The following is an 18,280-nucleotide window of genomic DNA, read 5'->3' as shown; positions in this document are numbered from 1 at the left end:
TGTTTACAGCTGCAGGGTTAAAACTATTGGGACCTGGCACCCAGACCACTTCACTGAGCTGAGGTGGTCTGGGTGCCTATAGGTCTTTAAGATTGTTACTTTTTAAGTTATACATATGCGTATAGTTAAGATAACTATTAAATGTAACACATGAGATTTACAAAAAGCATAAAATTGCAATGCATATGTAACAATATAAATGAATACCAAAAACTTTGGGGAGAAACATTGTTTAAAAAATGGCACCTGAATGCAGCTCAAAATATATCATGAGAGAGTCCCCATAGTATGCATTTATGGAAAAACTTAAATATGTGAGCTATTAAAATGCCCCAAAATGCATCATCATAGACCAAGCTTGAATTTATCATCTAACCCCTTAGTGAACAGACCGTTTTTCAATTTTCTTACTGTTAAGGACCAAGGCTGTTTTTTACATTTTGTGTGTTTAGCTGTAATTTTCCTCTTACTCATTTACTTTACCCACACATATTACAGAATTTCTAAAAATACCATTATTGTCATCACATCATATTTAAATATGAAGAAAAAAAAAAACACATCTTTTATAACTTTGTACCCCCACAAATCTGTTACGCATCTACAACCGCCCCCAAAAAACACCTGTGCTAAATAGTTTCTAAATGTTGTCCTGAGTTTAGAAATACCCAATGTTAACATGTTATTAGCTTTTTTTTGTGTGCAAATTATAGGGCAATAAGTACAAGTAGGACATTGCTGTTTCAAAATATATATTTTTTTAAATTATCAATAGTGACATTGAAACACCTGTCATAAATCGCTGAATCACACCTCGCATGTACATATTTTTTTTTAAAGTAGACAACCCAGGGTTTTCAATATTGGGTATGTATGTATGTCGTGTCTTTTTTAGTAGCCACTTAGTCACAAACACTGGCCAAAGTTAGCATTTATATTTGTTTGTGTGTTTAAAATGCAAAAAACTATTCTGAACGGTAACTTTGGCCTGTGTTTGTGACTAGGTGGCTACTAAAACAGACTGTATATACCCCATTTGCAATACCTTGTGTTGTCTTCTTTTGCAAATGGTATGCGATCATGGGGTAATTCTCATTCCTGGGCTACCATACCCTCTCAAAGGCAACCAATCTGGCAAACTGTTATACTTGGGAGACTTCACTGAACACAAATAATAGTGTTTAACCCCTTAACACCGCAGCCAAATGTACAAGTTGTGAACGAAACAAAATGTAAACAAAACCTGGCATTTGCGCTATATGTCTGTCCAACCGTAATTCACCTCTTTCATATTAAATGCACCCCCCCTTATTATATTTCATTTTATTCAGGGGAAACAGGGCTTTCATTTAATATCAAATATTTAGCTATGAAACATAATTTAATATGAAAAAAATGGGAGAAATTTTTTTTTTTTTAGTTCTACATGACATTTTAACTGTCAATGTCATAATACTGTTTGCTTTTACTGCAATAAAATGCACATATTTGCATTCAGCAAAGTCTCACGTGTAAAACAGTACCCCCTATGTACAGGTTTTATGGTATTTTGGGAAGTTACGGGGTCAAATCTAGCGTGTTACATTTGAAATTGAAATTCGCCAGATTGGTTACGTTGCCTTTTAGACTGTATAGTAGCCCAGGAAATAAATTTACACCCATAATGGCATACCATTTGCAATAGTAGACGACTCAAGGTATTGCAAATAAGGGATGTCCAGTCTTTTTTAGTAGCCATTTGGTCACAAACACTGGCCAAAGTTAGCGTTAGTATTTCTTTGTGTGTGAAAAATGCAAAAAACGCCAATTTTGGCCAGTGTTTGTGACTAAGTGGCTACTAAAAAAGACTAAAAAAGTCTGGACAAACCCCATTTGCAATACCTTGGGTTGTCTACTATTGCAAATGGTATGCCATCATAGGGGTAATTTTCATTCTTGGGCTACCATAGGGTCACAAAGGCAACGTAAGCAATCTGGCGAATTTTAGTGTGGAAAAAAATGAAACACAAGCCTTATATTTGACGCTGTAATTTTTGAAAACACCATAAAACCTGTACATGAGGGGTACTGTTGTACTCGGGAGACTTCGCTGAACACAAATATTTGTGTTTCAAAACAGTAAAAAGTATTGCAGCAATAATATCGTCCGTGTAAGTGCTGTTTGTGCGTGAAAAATGCAAAAAACGTCACTTTTACTGGCGATATCATCGCTGTAATACATTTTACTGTTGTGAAACACTAATATTTGTGTTCAGCAAAGTCTCCCGAGTAAAACAGTACCCCCCATGTACAGGTTTTATGGTGTCTTGGAAAGTTATAGGGTTAAATATAGTGCTAGCAAATTAAATTCCCTATACTTTCGGCATGGGTTGTCAGGCAGGTCCGGCTAATTGTAATTAATTAGGATACCTAATTATGTAAAATTATTACATAAATATATGTGTAGAATTAATATATGTATATATATATACATATGTGTATATATACGTATATATATATAATTTTTTTTAAATATTTGTATTTATATATAGGTATATATATAGTGATATATACGTATATATTTATGTATATAGATATATATATTATTTCGTTCTACGTGTATTTTGATATAAATATATATATATTAATATCACAATACAGTTAGAACAAAATAAAACATCTATATATTTTTTAATATTTTATTTTTAATTATTTATTTTATTTTATTTTTTTACGTATTTACATATTTATTTATAAATATATATATAACAATAATTATATATATATATTTAATCAGTATCAGTCTACGTGTAATTTGATATTAATATATATATATATAATTATATATATATTAATATTAAAATACACCTAGACAGTGTATGTGTGTGTGTGTATATGTGTATATATATATACTTTACTTAGATCATATATATATATAATATATATATATATATATGATCTAAGTATATATATATATTTTTTTTTTACACTTATTTAACTTATTTGATTTTATTTTCAGCCAGCTAGGGGAAAAAACTGTCAATACAGTTAGTCCCCCTGCTGGCATTGCTGCAGCCAGCTATCCCGGCCATGTGATTGTGAGGTCCTCGCAAGGACCTCACTCTCACATGACCGGGAGGGACCAGAGGAGGAAGATCTGCCACGGGGGGGCTCCCTGGGAGTCCCCCCAACCGCGATCGCCCGCGTGGGACCACCGGCGACCGGGTAAGTTACTAAAAACCGGAGGGCGTACTATTACGTCCTGCGGCGTTTAGAGCCGCTTTTAAAAGGACGTAATAGTACGCCCTCCGGTCTTAAGGGGTTAAAAACAGTAAAACGTATCACAACAATGATATCATCAGTGAAAGTGCAGTTTGTGAGTGAAAAATGCAAAAAACATCCCTTTCACTGACAATATCATTGTTGTGATAAGTTTTACTGTTTTTTTTAATTTTTTTAATTCTTTATTTTTCTTGTGCAAAGATTGAAAACAAGCGTGCAGAGCCACGACAGCATCCGCAGGCATTTTTCATAACAATTCAAAGTGTGGCAGTTTAAGCAGCACATTTTTATATAACATGAGGGTAACCGGCTACTAGACATCAGTGTGTTATATTTTAGCATGCTAGGCTAAACGTGCATATAACAAAGCTAGTCGCGCTGGGGCTTATAAGTATGAAGCTTGCATTGATGGGGAAGAAAGCTTTATGTTTAAGGTGTAGGTTGCACGTTGTTAACTATAGAGATATACCAGCAGCTTTACCGCTAATTGTAAACAAGCTTAAGTTGCCCTATTAGGTAGGACTAGTTAATAAAATAATGCATGATCAGTTAAAGTAAGCACACATAAGGAACTACGGCAAAAAACTCTGCGAAAGGTGAATTAGTGACATATTAAAGACTGTTGCTTTACGATTAGCTAACATGCAGGGAGCAGTTCCTATGATAAAAGGCATGGTGTGGAAGTCCAGCTATAGCGAGACATGCCTGACAGGCTCCCATCTCCAGCCTGTGCTCATCCGATCCCTTCTGGGCGCCAAATGCTGTCCTCGGGAACCCCTGATTCCTGGAATGTCAAAGGCATGAATGTGGCTGTGCCAGGTATCCAGCTTGTGGTGGTGGAGGTTTGCTTTGTCAGGTGGTCGGCGCTGTCCTGGTGGGTAGGGTGCCTCTGGTCCGGTGCGGGGTTGTGGAGGCTTAAAGTGGGGATGAGTGCTTGGTATGGGAAAGGCTCTTCGTGTCTGCTTGTGCCGCCGGTCTAGTTTTCGCCGCCTCTTTGGGGAGCCTCTAGCGGTTATCATTCTGCGTCCACCATTGGTGTATGAGAGTAACGGGGGTGTAACTGCAGGAGTAGTCTGCTTGGCTGTCGCTGTGTTCAGCGTCCTCTCCGAAATCCTGGCCCAGAAGGCAGCAAGAATTTCATCCAGCTTGGTCAGAGAATTTTTCATCAGCTCCCCACATGCCCCTATGCTTGCCGGCTGGCGCGTGGCATCCGCCATTTTGGAATCAGCGACTCCCGATGTATGCAGTCTCTGGGGCGTGACTGTCTGCGGTAGCTGTGCTGCTGGTGCAGGGATATCCCTCACCGGCAGGGGGGGGGGAGAGGGAGGAAGGCTCGTGGGTGGTCCACCGCAGTTTCAGTGTCTGCTGTCAGGGAGCTCCAGCCGCTCCGGCCGCCTCACCCACGCCCTAACCTCCGCAAATCAGGCCAGTCGTCGCTACAGTAGGCCTCAGTGATGCAGCCCGAGTTCCCGGTGGCTCAGTGTTTCGCGAGTAGTCCCGTTGTGATCTCCCTTGCAACCCCTACGTGGGTGATGCGGTATTTGGCGATTTTGGAGCATGAGAGCCAGGTTAATTTCGCTTAAAGTAGGATATCAGACAGGAACCTGTGCTGCACGCGTCTGATCAGCTGCACAGCTCAGCCCCGCCCCCCTGTTTTACTGTTTTGAAACACGAATATTTGTGTTCAGCTAAGTACCCCCCATGTACCGGTTTTAGCATGTCATGGAAAGTTACAGGGTTAAATACAGTGCCAGCAAATTAAATTCCCTAGACTTTCGGCCTGGATTGTCAGGCAGGTCCTTCATATTGCAAGTAATAAAATTACTTAAAGGACCACTATAGGCATCCAGACCACTTCAGCTTAATGAAGTGGTCTGGGTGCCAGGTCCAGCTAGGGTTAACCCAATTTTTTATAAACATAGCGGTTTCAGAGAAACTGCTATGTTTCTAAATGGGTTAATCCAGCCCTCAAAGCCTCTAGTGGCTGTCTCGTTGACAGCCGCTAGAGGCGCTTGCGTGATTATCACTGTGAAAATCACAGTGAGAGCACGCAAGCGTCCATAGGAAAGCATTGATAATGCTTTCCTATAAACCGGCTGAATGCGCGCGCAGCTCTTGCCGCCCGTGTGCATTCAGCCGAATGGGAGGAGAGGAGGAGGATCGGAGGAGAAGAGCTCCCCGCCCGGTGCTGGAGAAAGGTAAGTTTTAACCCCTTTCCTCTTCCCAGAGCCCGGCGGGAGGGGGTCCCTGAGGGTGGGGGCACCCTCAGGGCACTATAGTGCCAGGAAAACGAGTATGTTTTCCTGGCACTATAGTGGTTCTTTAATTGTGTAAAAATATTACATAAATATGCACATAGAATTTAAATATATATACATATTTATATATTTGAAGTCTACATGTATATTTATGAAATTATTTATGTAATTATGAATATGGAGATATATATATTTCATATTATTTTTATTTATTTATATATACATAGATAGAAATAAATAAATACATATATATTTATGTATATATGTATTTTGATATAAATACAGAAGAATAAAATTACATATATATACTCTTTTTTATATAATAATATATATTTATAGTTATTATATATACACACCTGTAATTTAATTATAAGTGTATTTTTAGATTAATATATGTATATATTAATCTAAAAATACACTTAGTATGACATTATATATATCAGATATATATGCATGCATTTTTATTTTACAGCAGCAGGGAGACTGCCTGACAGCCCAGGCAGTGCCTCGGCAGGCAGATACACAGACACTTATTGCGGCCATATGACCACGATCACATGGCACACGGGGGCCTAATTTGCTGAGGGGAGGCTATCTGGGCTGTCAGGCAGTCCCCCGCAGACCGGGAACAACACCGATCTCCGGCGGGGTAACGGCGGCGATAGGGTAAGTAATAAGGACATGCCGCGGACTTACTAGGTACGTCCGCAGTCCTTAAGGACCGTTTTTTTTTTAGCATTCGTACCTAGTTAAGGGGTTAAAAATTTTTTTTTTTTAAACTACAATGGACAGGTTTATATCAATACAGCTCTGTATTTTCAAAAAACCTTAACAAGGGTATACGAAGGGAGGCATTCTGTACTCAGGAGATTTAGCTGAGCACAATTAAGTGATTTTTATTACAGTAGCATATATCAAATTTACAAAATGAACCCCTAAATAAAGTGTACATGTTAAAAAAAATTTTACAAAATAAAATAATAATCAAAACTTTTAAATAAATTGGTGCTAAAATGGTTGTATAATAAGGCTTAAAACACACCATATAATATACTCCATGGTGTCTACTTCCATAAATGGTATGCCTTGATTAAAACTGCTACACTGCCCTAAAATGCAGAATGAAATTAATTGATGAAAATCCTTAGTGTAATAACTGAAATACCCAGGTCTTTTATATGGCACTGTAACTTTGCAAAATAGTGCCAAAGGCATGTATTGGGGATATTGATTTGTTCAGACGAGATTGCGGAGCATGGTTTGGGAAGTTTGATCACAATGGCTCATACCAGATTTCAGAAATTGACAGTTAAATTGTAATGACTATGTAAAAAAAGCAAAAAAATATATACATATATCACAAGTTTTGACATAAACTGGCATAAAAATAGCAACATGCTAAGGAACAATATACACCATATGAGGTACCGTCGAATGTCTACTTTCACAAATTGTAAGCCTTTGTTGGGCAATTTCAGCAAACTGTTATAATGCTCCAAAATGAGAAATTGGTCAATCAAATTCATGTATAACAATTCTAACTGTAAAAACTGAAATGGTCAGGTTTCTTGTTTGGCGCAACAGGATAGTGGCAAAGGCATCTATTCGGGGTATAGTTATACTCAAAAGATGTAGGTGAACACAATATGCGGTTATATACAGTAGTAGCACACATCAGGTTTACAAAATACTTATTACATAGTTACATGGCTGAAAAGAGACTTGCGTCCATCAAGTTCAGCCTTCCTCACATTTGTTTTTTGCTGCTGATCCAAAAGAAGGCAAAAAAAAAAAACAGTTTGAAGCACTTCCAATTTTGCAACTAGAAAAAAAATTCATTCTTGACCCCAGAATGGCAGTCAGATTAATCCTTGGATCAAGAAGTTATTACCCTACATTGAAAAAGTATATCCTTGAATATTCTGTTTTTGCAAGTATGCATCTAGTTGCTGTTTGAACATCTGTATGGACTCTGATAAAACCACTTCTTCAGGCAGAGAATTCCACATCCTTATTGTTCTTACAGTAAAAAATACTTTTCTTTGCCTTAGACTAAATCTTCTTTTTTCCAGTTTAAACGCATGACCTCGTGCCCTATGTAAAGTCCGGTTTGTAAATAGACTCCCACACCATGGTTTGTATTGGCCCCGGATATATTTGTATAATGTTATCATATCCCCGGCTTTTTTCTAAACTAAAGAGGTTTACATTTGTTAACCTTTCTTCATAGCTGGTATGTTCCATTCCTTTTATTAATTTTGTAGCCCACCTCTGCACTTTTTCTGAAAAAACCTTGTTATATGTGTGTATGTTAAAAACCTGAAAAAAACACTTTTAAAAACATTTTAGCACAATATTTGGCAGAGATTGACAGTTAAATGGCCACATAATAAGTGTCAACCTTTAGGTAAATTCCTTATGATATCTACTTTATATAAATATATATAAATAGACATCACAGAAAAGAAAATTGCCCTACAAAAGTATATATTTATGAAAAATTTAGCATTTTTGTGTATTTTCTTTATAACAAATGAGAATTTATATATGGATATGTCATATCAAATTAAAGCCCTTTTAGCCTTTAAAAAAAAAAACAATATATAAGACATGTTGGTGCAGTAAGTGAGAAAGATGCAAATTGCAGTTGAACACACACAGAGCAAAAATGAAAAAAGCTTTGGTCCTTTAGTGAAAAATAAACAAATTACGTTTGGACCTAACACCATAAACATGACTAGTGTAGTAGTTATGGTGTCATGGTGCCCCCTCTCCCCCTGCTAAAACAGTTAAACTGTTGTAGCATGGTTGGACTGCTTATCTTCTATGCTAGGGGCAATTCCATGCCTCCACAGGAGCTTCTGTTCGCTTTCCTGAGTCAATGCAGAGCTATCTCATTGGCTAAGAGTGTCTTCTGATCTCATTGAATCAATGAGCTAAGCCATGCAACACCAGCCTTAGCTCAGACACAGTCGCTCCCCTAAGGAAGTAGTGGAGGCAGGGAGTGGTACCCAACAAACCCAAGGTAAGCAGTCAAAGTGTTCTAAAACAGTTTGACCACTTACAATGGAGGGGTACCAGTGCAACATAAACACTACAGCAAGCTAAAGTATCTCAAGTTAGTGACAATTAAGTAGGGAAACATACTTTACTAAAATTATATATATCACTAAATGGATTGCTTTAAGAAAATGATAAAGTACATACATGCGCACAATACATACTTACCAGATGCAACCACAGTGCTTGCCCACAAAGTGTTTTCAATGCTCAGGCTTTCATGCATAGCTGGATCTGTATCTTCCTAAAAAGAAAATATAAAAACTCAAGATCTCAAACACACACAAATAAGTAATCAACACTTTTTTTTTTTTTTTTTATTAATGGGATCTAGAATATATTCAGAATATAATACAGAAGTACCAACGGCATTCAATAAAGGCTTCTGTATTAACTGTGCCAGCCAAGCAGCTAACAAACCTATATATAAAGAACATGGTGTGTTTTATTTGCACCCACTTTTGGGAAAGATGCACACACACACACTGAGAACATACTAAGAATGAATGGTGACAGAAATAAAAAAAATTAAAAAGTGCCAAATCTTGGTCGCTCATGTCTGGTAAACTGAGTAGTGATTACTAATCTTTAGGGAATGTGCACAGAATATGATAGACAGCAGACATGGTATATCTCATCCTGGCTTTCAATAGTTACCAATAAAATACTGAAAAATACAGTTAGCAATCATTTACACAGTTACAAGAGACTTGTGTCCATCAAGTTCAGCCTTCCTCACATTTGTTTTTTGTTGTTGATCCAAAAGAAGGCATAAAACCCCAGTTTGAAGCACAATTTTGCAACAAGCTAGGAAAAAAAAATCCTTCTTGACCCCAGAATGGCAGTCAGAATTATCCTTGGATCAAGCAGTTATTACCCTACATTGAAAGATTATATCCTTGAATATTCTGTTTTTGCAAGTATTCATCTAGTAGCTGTTTGAACATCTGTATGGACTCTGATAAAACCACTTCTTCAGGCAGAGAATTCCACATCCTTATTGTTCTTACAGTAAAAAAACCTTTCCTTTGCCTTAGACGAAATCTTCTTTCTTCCAGTCTAAACGCATGACCTCATGTCCTATGTAAAGTCCGGTTTGTGAATAGATTTACACACAATGGTTTGTTTTGGCCCCGAATATATTTGTATAATGTTATCATATCCCCTCTCAGGCGACATTTTTCTAAACTAAATAGGTTTAGATTTGTTAACCTTTCTTCATAGCGGATATGTTCCATTCCTTTTATAAATTTTGTAGCCCGCCTCTGCACTTTTTCTAGTGCCATAATATCCTTCTTTAGAACAGGTGCCCAAAATTGCACAGCATATTCAATGTGTGGTCTTACCAGTGATTTATAAAGAGGCAAAATGATATTCTCGTCCCGAGAATGAATGCCCTTTTTCATGCATGACAATACCCTACTGGCCTTAGCCACTGCTGATTGACATTGCACATTGTTGCATAGTTTGTTGTCTATAACAATTCCCAAGTCCTTTTCGTGTGTTGTTATCCCTAATTCGCTTCCATTAAGGGTATACGTTGCTTGTGTATTCTTTACGCCAAAGTGCATAACTTTGCATTTTTCAACATTAACCCCTTAAGACCGCAGGACGTACTATGCCGTCCTTAATTGGCCGGCTCTAAACGCCGCAGGACGGCATAGTACGTCCTGTGCGGTCTTACCCCCCACGTGGCTGGCGGCACATGGCCGCTGCAGATCGCGGTCGGGGGGCATTCCTTGGCCCCCCAGGCAGCCCTCCTGTGTCTGGGGACTGCGGTCTGAGGCTTCTGATCGCAGTGACAGGCTGTCACTGCGATCGGTATTTACCATGTGTCAGCCGATTTGAAATCGGCTGACACATGGAGCCGGACGCATTCTCCTGCAGCAGATCGCGGTTGGGGGACATGCCTGGCCCCCAGGCAGCCGCCCTGGGGTCAGTGACCGCGATCTGCACTGTCAGGCTGCAATCAGATCCCACTGACAGGCTGCCATAGCCTGTCAGTGCGATCAGTGTTACTATGTGTCAGCCTATTGGCTGACACATGTAACTGCAGCCATTAGCCCCCTACAGATCGCGGTGGGGGGCATGCCTGTACCTCCCAGGCACTCCCCCTGTGGCCAATTACCGCGATCTGTAGGAGGTGATCACAGTTAGTATGTGTCAGCCAATGATCTCAGATCACTGGCTGACACATTGTCTCTGCCCCTCTCCTCACCTCACTTCGATCTGAGAGAGAGAGAGGCAGAGAGATCGTGGTTTTTGCAGCTCCTGTGGAAAAAGAACGTTTAAAATTTTTTTTTAAGTTTTAACATTTATATTTTATTTAACCCTTTCAGTGCTGATCACAGCATATTACTGTGATCAACCTGATTAGGGTATTTATTTATTATTTTTTTTTGGATCAAAAAAAAATCTCCATTACCCTTTCCCCGCTGCCGTGATCACTATACTGTACAGTACTGTATCAGTGATCACTGTGATCAGAGGGCTCTCTGATCAGACTGACCTTTTTTAGGGTTATTTTTACAGATCAAAAAATAACCCTTTCAGTTTTAAAAACTTTTTGGGGTCAAAAAAATTATTTCTAATTTTTTTGACCCTTTGTGTCAGTCGCAGCAACCCAAATCTCCCTTAACCCTTTCCCCGCTGCCGTGATCACTAAACTGTACAGTTTATCTGCTGTAAAGTACTGTATCAGTGATCACTGTGATCAGAGGGCTCTCTGATCAGACTGACCTTTTTTTTAGGGTTATTTTTATAGATCTGAAAATAACCCTTTCAGTGTACTGATTGCAGCTGCCTATACTGTGATCAGTACATTTATATTATTTTTTGAGGGCGGGTAGTAGGTGTTAGGCAGGTAGATAATTAATAACCCACTTTAGTATATAAATTAATTAATTTGTCCCCCTAGAATGGCACGTCGCTACTCAGCCGAGGAGGCGGCAGTGATAGTGACACTCTGCAAGACAGTGACACTATCACTGCCTCTGACATTGAGCCTCTGAGTGAGACCTCAAGTGATGGTGCCCCACCACCACTCACAAGAGGACGCTCAGCAAGCCCAATGCCAGGCAGAGACTGGGTGCCTCCAAATATGATGGCCCCAGAAATAACGCCGTTCACTGTTACACCTGGCATCACTGTAACAGTGGACGACTGCGAGCCAATTCGTTTTTTTGAGCTCTTTATGTCAGACGATATATTTGAGCTCATGGCTCAGCAAACAAATTTGCAAAAATAAATCTTTCTTATACAATATAATGTGTAAAGCATGCAAACGTGTCATGCAATTAGCTACATAAATGCAGATATATATGCATATTGGAAAAACACCATATATCAATTCGTTGTGCAGATTAATAAACACCAATTAATAAACACCAATAAGAAAAATAGTTATACTTGCACAGGTCTGCTCAGGTAGTCCAATCTAAAAATATATAAAGAGACACAGACCTAGTGCAATATCGTTGAGAAAGGTAAACTTAAGTAAAGAAGAATATTTTCAAACTCACAATTGCGAGAGTAAGAAAACTACCACTTTCGTTTCATCAGGAAAACGCAACTCTAAAACCCTAATGATGGGTATTGTTAAAAAGCCCAGTATCTGGTCCTACTGGAGCAAGCAACGTATCCTGGCTACACCTCTTTTCCCTGAGGTTATGTTGAGGGATCGCTACCTGCAACTGCTGCGATTCCTTCATTTTAATGATAACTCGCTGTGTCCCCCTAGAAACGACCCACTGTTTGACAGGCTATATAAAATTCGGCCCTTTATTCAACTCCTGTCAGACAGATTTTCTGAAAATTATGTCCCCGATAAAGATATTTCAATTGACGAGTCCCTTATGAAATTTAAAGGTCGACTGCTATTTAAGCAATATATTCCATCGAAGCGGTCCCGATATGGCGTTAAATTTGATAAATTATGTGAATCCTGTACTGGTTACACATGGGCGTTTCGCATTTACCAGGGGAAGGATAGCCATCTTGACCCACCAGGATGCCCTGATTCTGTGGGTACAAGTGGCAAGATTGTTTGGGATCTAATCCTTCCCTTGTTGAATAAGGGATATAGGCTATGGGTTGACAATTATTATACCAGTATAGAATTATTTAAAAATTTATATTGTTTTGAAACCCTAGCCTGTGGCACAGTGAGGAAGAATCGCAGGGGTTTCCCCCAAGCCCTGGCAAGTGGCAGAAGCAGTAGAGGTTCCTCTTCAGCTCTCCGCCAGGATGAGTTGCTTGCTCTTCGCTTCAGAGATAGGAAAGATGTATACATGCTGTCTACGATGCAAGACGAAAGTACAGTGCCAGTGTCTGTGAGAGGTAGCACTGAGCATCTGGAAAAGCCAAAGTGCATTGTAGACTACAGCAAGTTTATGGGGGGAGTAGACTTGGCTGACCAATGCATACAGCCCTATCTGGTGAACCGAAAAACTAGGACCTGGTACAAGAAAATTGCAATCTACGTGAGCCAGATTGCAATTTTCAATGCCTATGTCCTCTATACAAAAGAGGTCATAGGTAGGCCCTGCCCTTTCCTTGAATTCACATTAAGCATTTTGTCCCGTATGTTATTTACCCAGCCCCCCAATCCCACTTTGGAATCAGGAGATCTCCAAAGACTTTGTGGCAAACACTTCCCTTCCCGAATCCCATCCACCCCTAGTAAAAAAGCTCCCCAAAGAAAGTGCCGTGTTTGCTACAAGAAAGGAGTCCGAAAGGACTCCAGTTTTTATTGTCCAACCTGCCCATCTCTACCCGCCCTCTGCATAACAGACTGTTTCAAAGTCTACCATACAGAGCTGAATTTCTGAATCACTCTGTATGGGACTTTGGCAGTTTGTTTGCTTGATTTACCTGGATTTCTGACCTCGGCTTGTCCTGACTACGCTTTGTTAGCTGCCTGTACCGACCCATTGGCTTGTTTTACCGACTACTCTGAATTCTGGATTCCCCTGACCTTGGCCTGTCCCTGTTTACGCTAGCCATTCTAAAGTGGCTACACCAAACAACTCAAAATACTACATTTGTAGTACTTGAAATGTGACTTCCCAATAAAAACTGATCACAGGGTTAATGCTGTGATTAGCACTGAAAGGGTTACAAAAAATAGTTTTTTTTTTGGTTTTTTTACTTCTCAAACTTTTCACACAGTGACGCTCTATGTGATATCAAAGATCTATCTGCCTCTCTCTGCCTTCAGATCAAAGTGTATGTGGGGTACTGTTCTATTCATGTGATATAATAAAAACATGGAAACATGGTACATGTAGGTACTGTTATATTCAAAAGACAGTGTTAAATCAAAATACCAAGTCTCTAGTGCACTAACTAATATCTGTATTATGACATTTCCAGTGAAAATGCTATTTATCTGATTAAAAAGACAAAAATCAAAGTAGAAATCGCTACATGGGCCCAGCATTTCTGTTAAAATGGCTAGACCTAACATCTCAAATTATGCCATTTGTTATACTCTGGGGTGCCTACTTTTGAAAATGGTTTGCCATAACGGTGGGAATGTTATTACCCAGGCTGCCATACTCTCTGAAAAGCTACATAGGCCCAGAAAATAATATTGGCAAACTTACAAGCTGAAAGGGCATCTAATATATTTTGCCCTGTGACTTATCAGTAAAATCTGAAATAATAGTACGTGGGGGTACCGTTATATTCAGAAGACAGTGTTAAATCAAAATACCAAGTCTCTAGTGCACTAACTAATATCTGTATTATGACATTTCCAGTGAAAATGCTATTTATCTGATTAAAAAGACAAAAATCAAAGTAGAAATCGCTACATGGGCCTAGCATTTCTGTTAAAATGGCTAGACCTAACATCTCAAATTATGCCATTTGTTATACTCTGGGGTGCCTACTTTTGAAAATGGTTTGCCATAACGGTGGGAATGTTATTACCCAGGCTGCCATACTCTCTGAAAAGCTACATAGGCCCAGAAAATAATATTGGCAAACTAACAAGCTGAAAGGGCATCTAATATATTTTGCCCTGTGACTTATCAGTAAAATCAGAAATAATAGTACGTGGGGGTACCGTTATATTCAGAAGACAGTGTTAAATCAAAATACCAAGTCTCTAGTGCACTAACTAATATCTGTATTATGACATTTCCAGTGAAAATGCCATTTATCTGATTAAAAAGACAAAAATCAAAGTAGAAATCACTACATGGGCCTAGCATTTCTGTTAAAATGGCTAGACCTAACATCTCAAATTATGCCATTTGTTATACTCTGGGGTGCCTACTTTTGAAAATGGTTTGCCATAACGGTGGGAATGTTATTACCCAGGCTGCCATACTCTCTGAAAAGCTACATAGGCCCAGAAAATAATATTGGCAAACTTACAAGCTGAAAGGGCATCTAATATATTTTGCCCTGTGACTTATCAGTAAAATCTGAAATAATAGTACGTGGGGGTACCGTTATATTCAGAAGACAGTGTTAAATCAAAATACCAAGTCTCTAGTGCACTAACTAATATCTGTATTATGACATTTCCAGTGAAAATGCTATTTATCTGATTAAAAAGACAAAAATCAAAGTAGAAATCGCTACATGGGCCTAGCATTTCTGTTAAAATGGCTAGACCTAACATCTCAAATTATGCCATTTGTTATACTCTGGGGTGCCTACTTTTGAAAATGGTTTGCCATAACGGTGGGAATGTTATTACCCAGGCTGCCATACTCTCTGAAAAGCTACATAGGCCCAGAAAATAATATTGGCAAACTAACAAGCTGAAAGGGCATCTAATATATTTTGCCCTGTGACTTATCAGTAAAATCAGAAATAATAGTACGTGGGGGTACCGTTATATTTAGAAGACAGTGTTAAATCAAAATACCAAGTCTCTAGTGCACTAACTAATATCTGTATTATGACATTTCCAGTGAAAATGCTATTTATCTGATTAAAAAGACAAAAATCAAAGTAGAAATCGCTACATGGGCCTAGCATTTCTGTTAAAATGGCTAGACCTAACATCTCAAATTATGCCATTTGTTATACTCTGGGGTGCCTACTTTTGAAAATGGTTTGCCATAACGGTGGGAATGTTATTACCCAGGCTGCCATACTCTCTGAAAAGCTACATAGGCCCAGAAAATAATATTGGCAAACTAACAAGCTGAAAGGGCATCTAATATATTTTGCCCTGTGACTTATCAGTAAAATCAGAAATAATAGTACGTGGGGGTACCGTTATATTCAGAAGACAGTGTTAAATCAAAATACCAAGTCTCTAGTGCACTAACTAATATCTGTATTATGACATTTCCAGTGAAAATGCTATTTATCTGATTAAAAAGACAAAAATCAAAGTAGAAATCGCTACATGGGCCCAGCATTTCTGTTAAAATGGCTAGACCAAACATCTCAAATTATGCCATTTGTTATACTCTGGGTTGCCTTCTTTTGAAAATGGTATGCCATAATAGTGGAAATGTTATTACCCAGCCTGCCATGCTCAAAGGCGAGATAGACCCAGAAAATCACTTTGTTAAATTGCCAACTTTGAAAAGGACATCTAATATTTTTGTCTCCATGACTTCCCCCCCCAAAACAGAGAATCTAGTACATGGGGGTACTGTTACATTCAGGAGACAATGTTAAATACAAATAGTGAGGCTTTGTTGCAATAACTCATATCAAGAATATGAAATGTCCTGTGAAAATGGAGTTCATGTGCGTGAAAAAGCACAAATAAAGCTATAACCGCTATGTGGGCCCTTCATTTCTGATAAAGTGGTTAGACCAAACATCTTGCAATGCACCATTTCTTATACTCTGGGTTGCCTACTTTTGAAAATGGTATGCCATAATAGTGGAAATGTTATTACCCAGGCTGCCATGCTCTCTCAAATGCGATATAGGCCCAGAAAATCACTTTGCCAAATTTCAATGTAATAAAGCCTAAATGGATAAGCCGTATATATGACCGTGTAACTTTCCAAAACACCATAAAACCTATACATGGGGGGTACCATGGCACTCGTGAGACCTCACTGAGCAGAACTAGGAGTGTTTCAGGGCAGTAAACTATATACTAACAATAATATTATCAGTGAAAGTACAGATTTTATGTGAAAAATGCAAAAAAAAAAAACACAAACACTAAATTTGGCTAGGGTTTATGCCCAAGTGGCTACTAGAAAAGACTGGGCATACCCCATTTTGAATACCCTGGGATGTCTACTTTTTCAAATGGTATGCCATGATGGGGTAATTTTCATTTCTTGGCTGCCATACGGTCTCAAAGGCAGCCTGGACACTGCAAACTAATCTGACAAATTTCAAGGTGAAAAAGCATAAATGGATAAGCCATATATATGACCCTGAAACTTTCCAAAACCCCATAAAACCTATACATGGGGGGTACCATGGCGCTCGTGAGACATCACTGAGCAGAACTAGGAGTGTTTCAGGGCAGTAAACTACCGTATATACTCGAGTATAAGCCGAGTTTTTCAGCCCATTTTTTGGGCTGAAAAACCCCAACTCGGCTTATACTCGAGTCAGAGTCTGTATTATGGCAATTTGCATTGCCATAATACAGACTGGGGGGAGAGGGGGGCTGGCAGAGCTGTACTTACCTTTCCTGCAGCTCCTGTCAGCTCTCTCCTCCTCCGCGCCGTCCGTTCAGCACCTCGGTCAGCTCCCAGTGTAAATCTCGCGAGAGCCGCGGCTCTCGCGAGACTTACACTGTGAGCTGACAGAGGGCGCTGCACAGACCGCGCGGAGGAGGAGAGAGCTGACAGGAGCTGCAGAACAGGTAAGTACAGCTCTGCCAGCCCCCCTCTCCCCCCCACTGAACTGCCACTGGACCACCAGGGAAGGAGAGCCCCCCTCCCTGCCATGTATCAAGCAGGGAGGGGGGACGAAAAAAAAAAAAAAAAAAAAAAATAAGAAATAAAATAAAAATAAAATTAATAATAAAAAAATAAAAGGGGTATAAGGACCACTATGGGAGGGGGGGGGTATAAGGACCACTATGGGAGGGAGGGGGTGGGTTAAGGACCACTATGGGAGGGAGGGGGGTATAAGGACCGCTATGGGAGGGAGGGGGGGTATAAGGACCGCTATGGGAGGGATGGGGGGTATAAGGACCGCTATGGGAGGGAGGGGGGGTATAAGGACCACTATGGGAGGGAGGGTGGGGGGGTAAGGACCACTATGGGAGGGAGGGGGGGGGATAAGGACCACTATGGGAGGGAGGGGGGTATAAGGACCACTATGGGAGGGAGGGGGGTATAAGGACCACTATGGGAGGGAGGGGGGGATAAGGACCACTATGGGAGGGAGGGGGGGGATAAGGACCACTATTGGAGGGAGGGGGGTATAAGGACCACTATGGGAGGGAGGGGGGGGTATAAGGACCACTATGGGAGGGGGTGGGATAAGGACCACTATGGGAGGGAGGGGGGGTATAAGGACCATTATGGGAGGGAGGGGGGGTATATGGACCACTATGGGAGGGATGGGGGGGGATAAGGAACACTATGGGAGGGAGAAGGGGGATAAGGACCACTATGAGAGGGAGGGGGTGGGATAAGGACCACTATGGGAGGGGAGGGGGAAGTAAGGACCACTAGGGGAGGGGAGGGTAAGGACCACTAGGGGAGGGGTGAGTCAGGACCACTGGGGGGGGGGAGTGAAGGAACACG

At 40.0% G+C, this 18,280-nt stretch overlaps 1 protein-coding gene across 3 annotated transcripts in view; it reads right to left on the bottom strand.

Annotated features, from left to right (window-relative positions):
* Positions 1-18,280, bottom strand: part of ATP9B (ATPase phospholipid transporting 9B (putative)) — a 378,894-nt gene that overhangs the window by 170,768 nt on the left and 189,846 nt on the right. For all 3 annotated transcript variants that reach the window (XM_063451645.1, XM_063451646.1, XM_063451647.1), the window contains one exon: positions 8,748-8,823. In XM_063451645.1, the coding sequence (XP_063307715.1) occupies positions 8,748-8,823 (76 nt within the window). The remainder of the gene's footprint in view (positions 1-8,747; positions 8,824-18,280) is intronic.

Source organism: Pelobates fuscus, chromosome 4 (assembly GCF_036172605.1).
Source record: "Pelobates fuscus isolate aPelFus1 chromosome 4, aPelFus1.pri, whole genome shotgun sequence".
In the NCBI taxonomy this organism is placed as follows: domain Eukaryota; kingdom Metazoa; phylum Chordata; class Amphibia; order Anura; family Pelobatidae; genus Pelobates; species Pelobates fuscus.
Note: the sequence above shows the minus strand (reverse complement) of the source record. Positions and strands in the feature narration are given on the sequence as shown.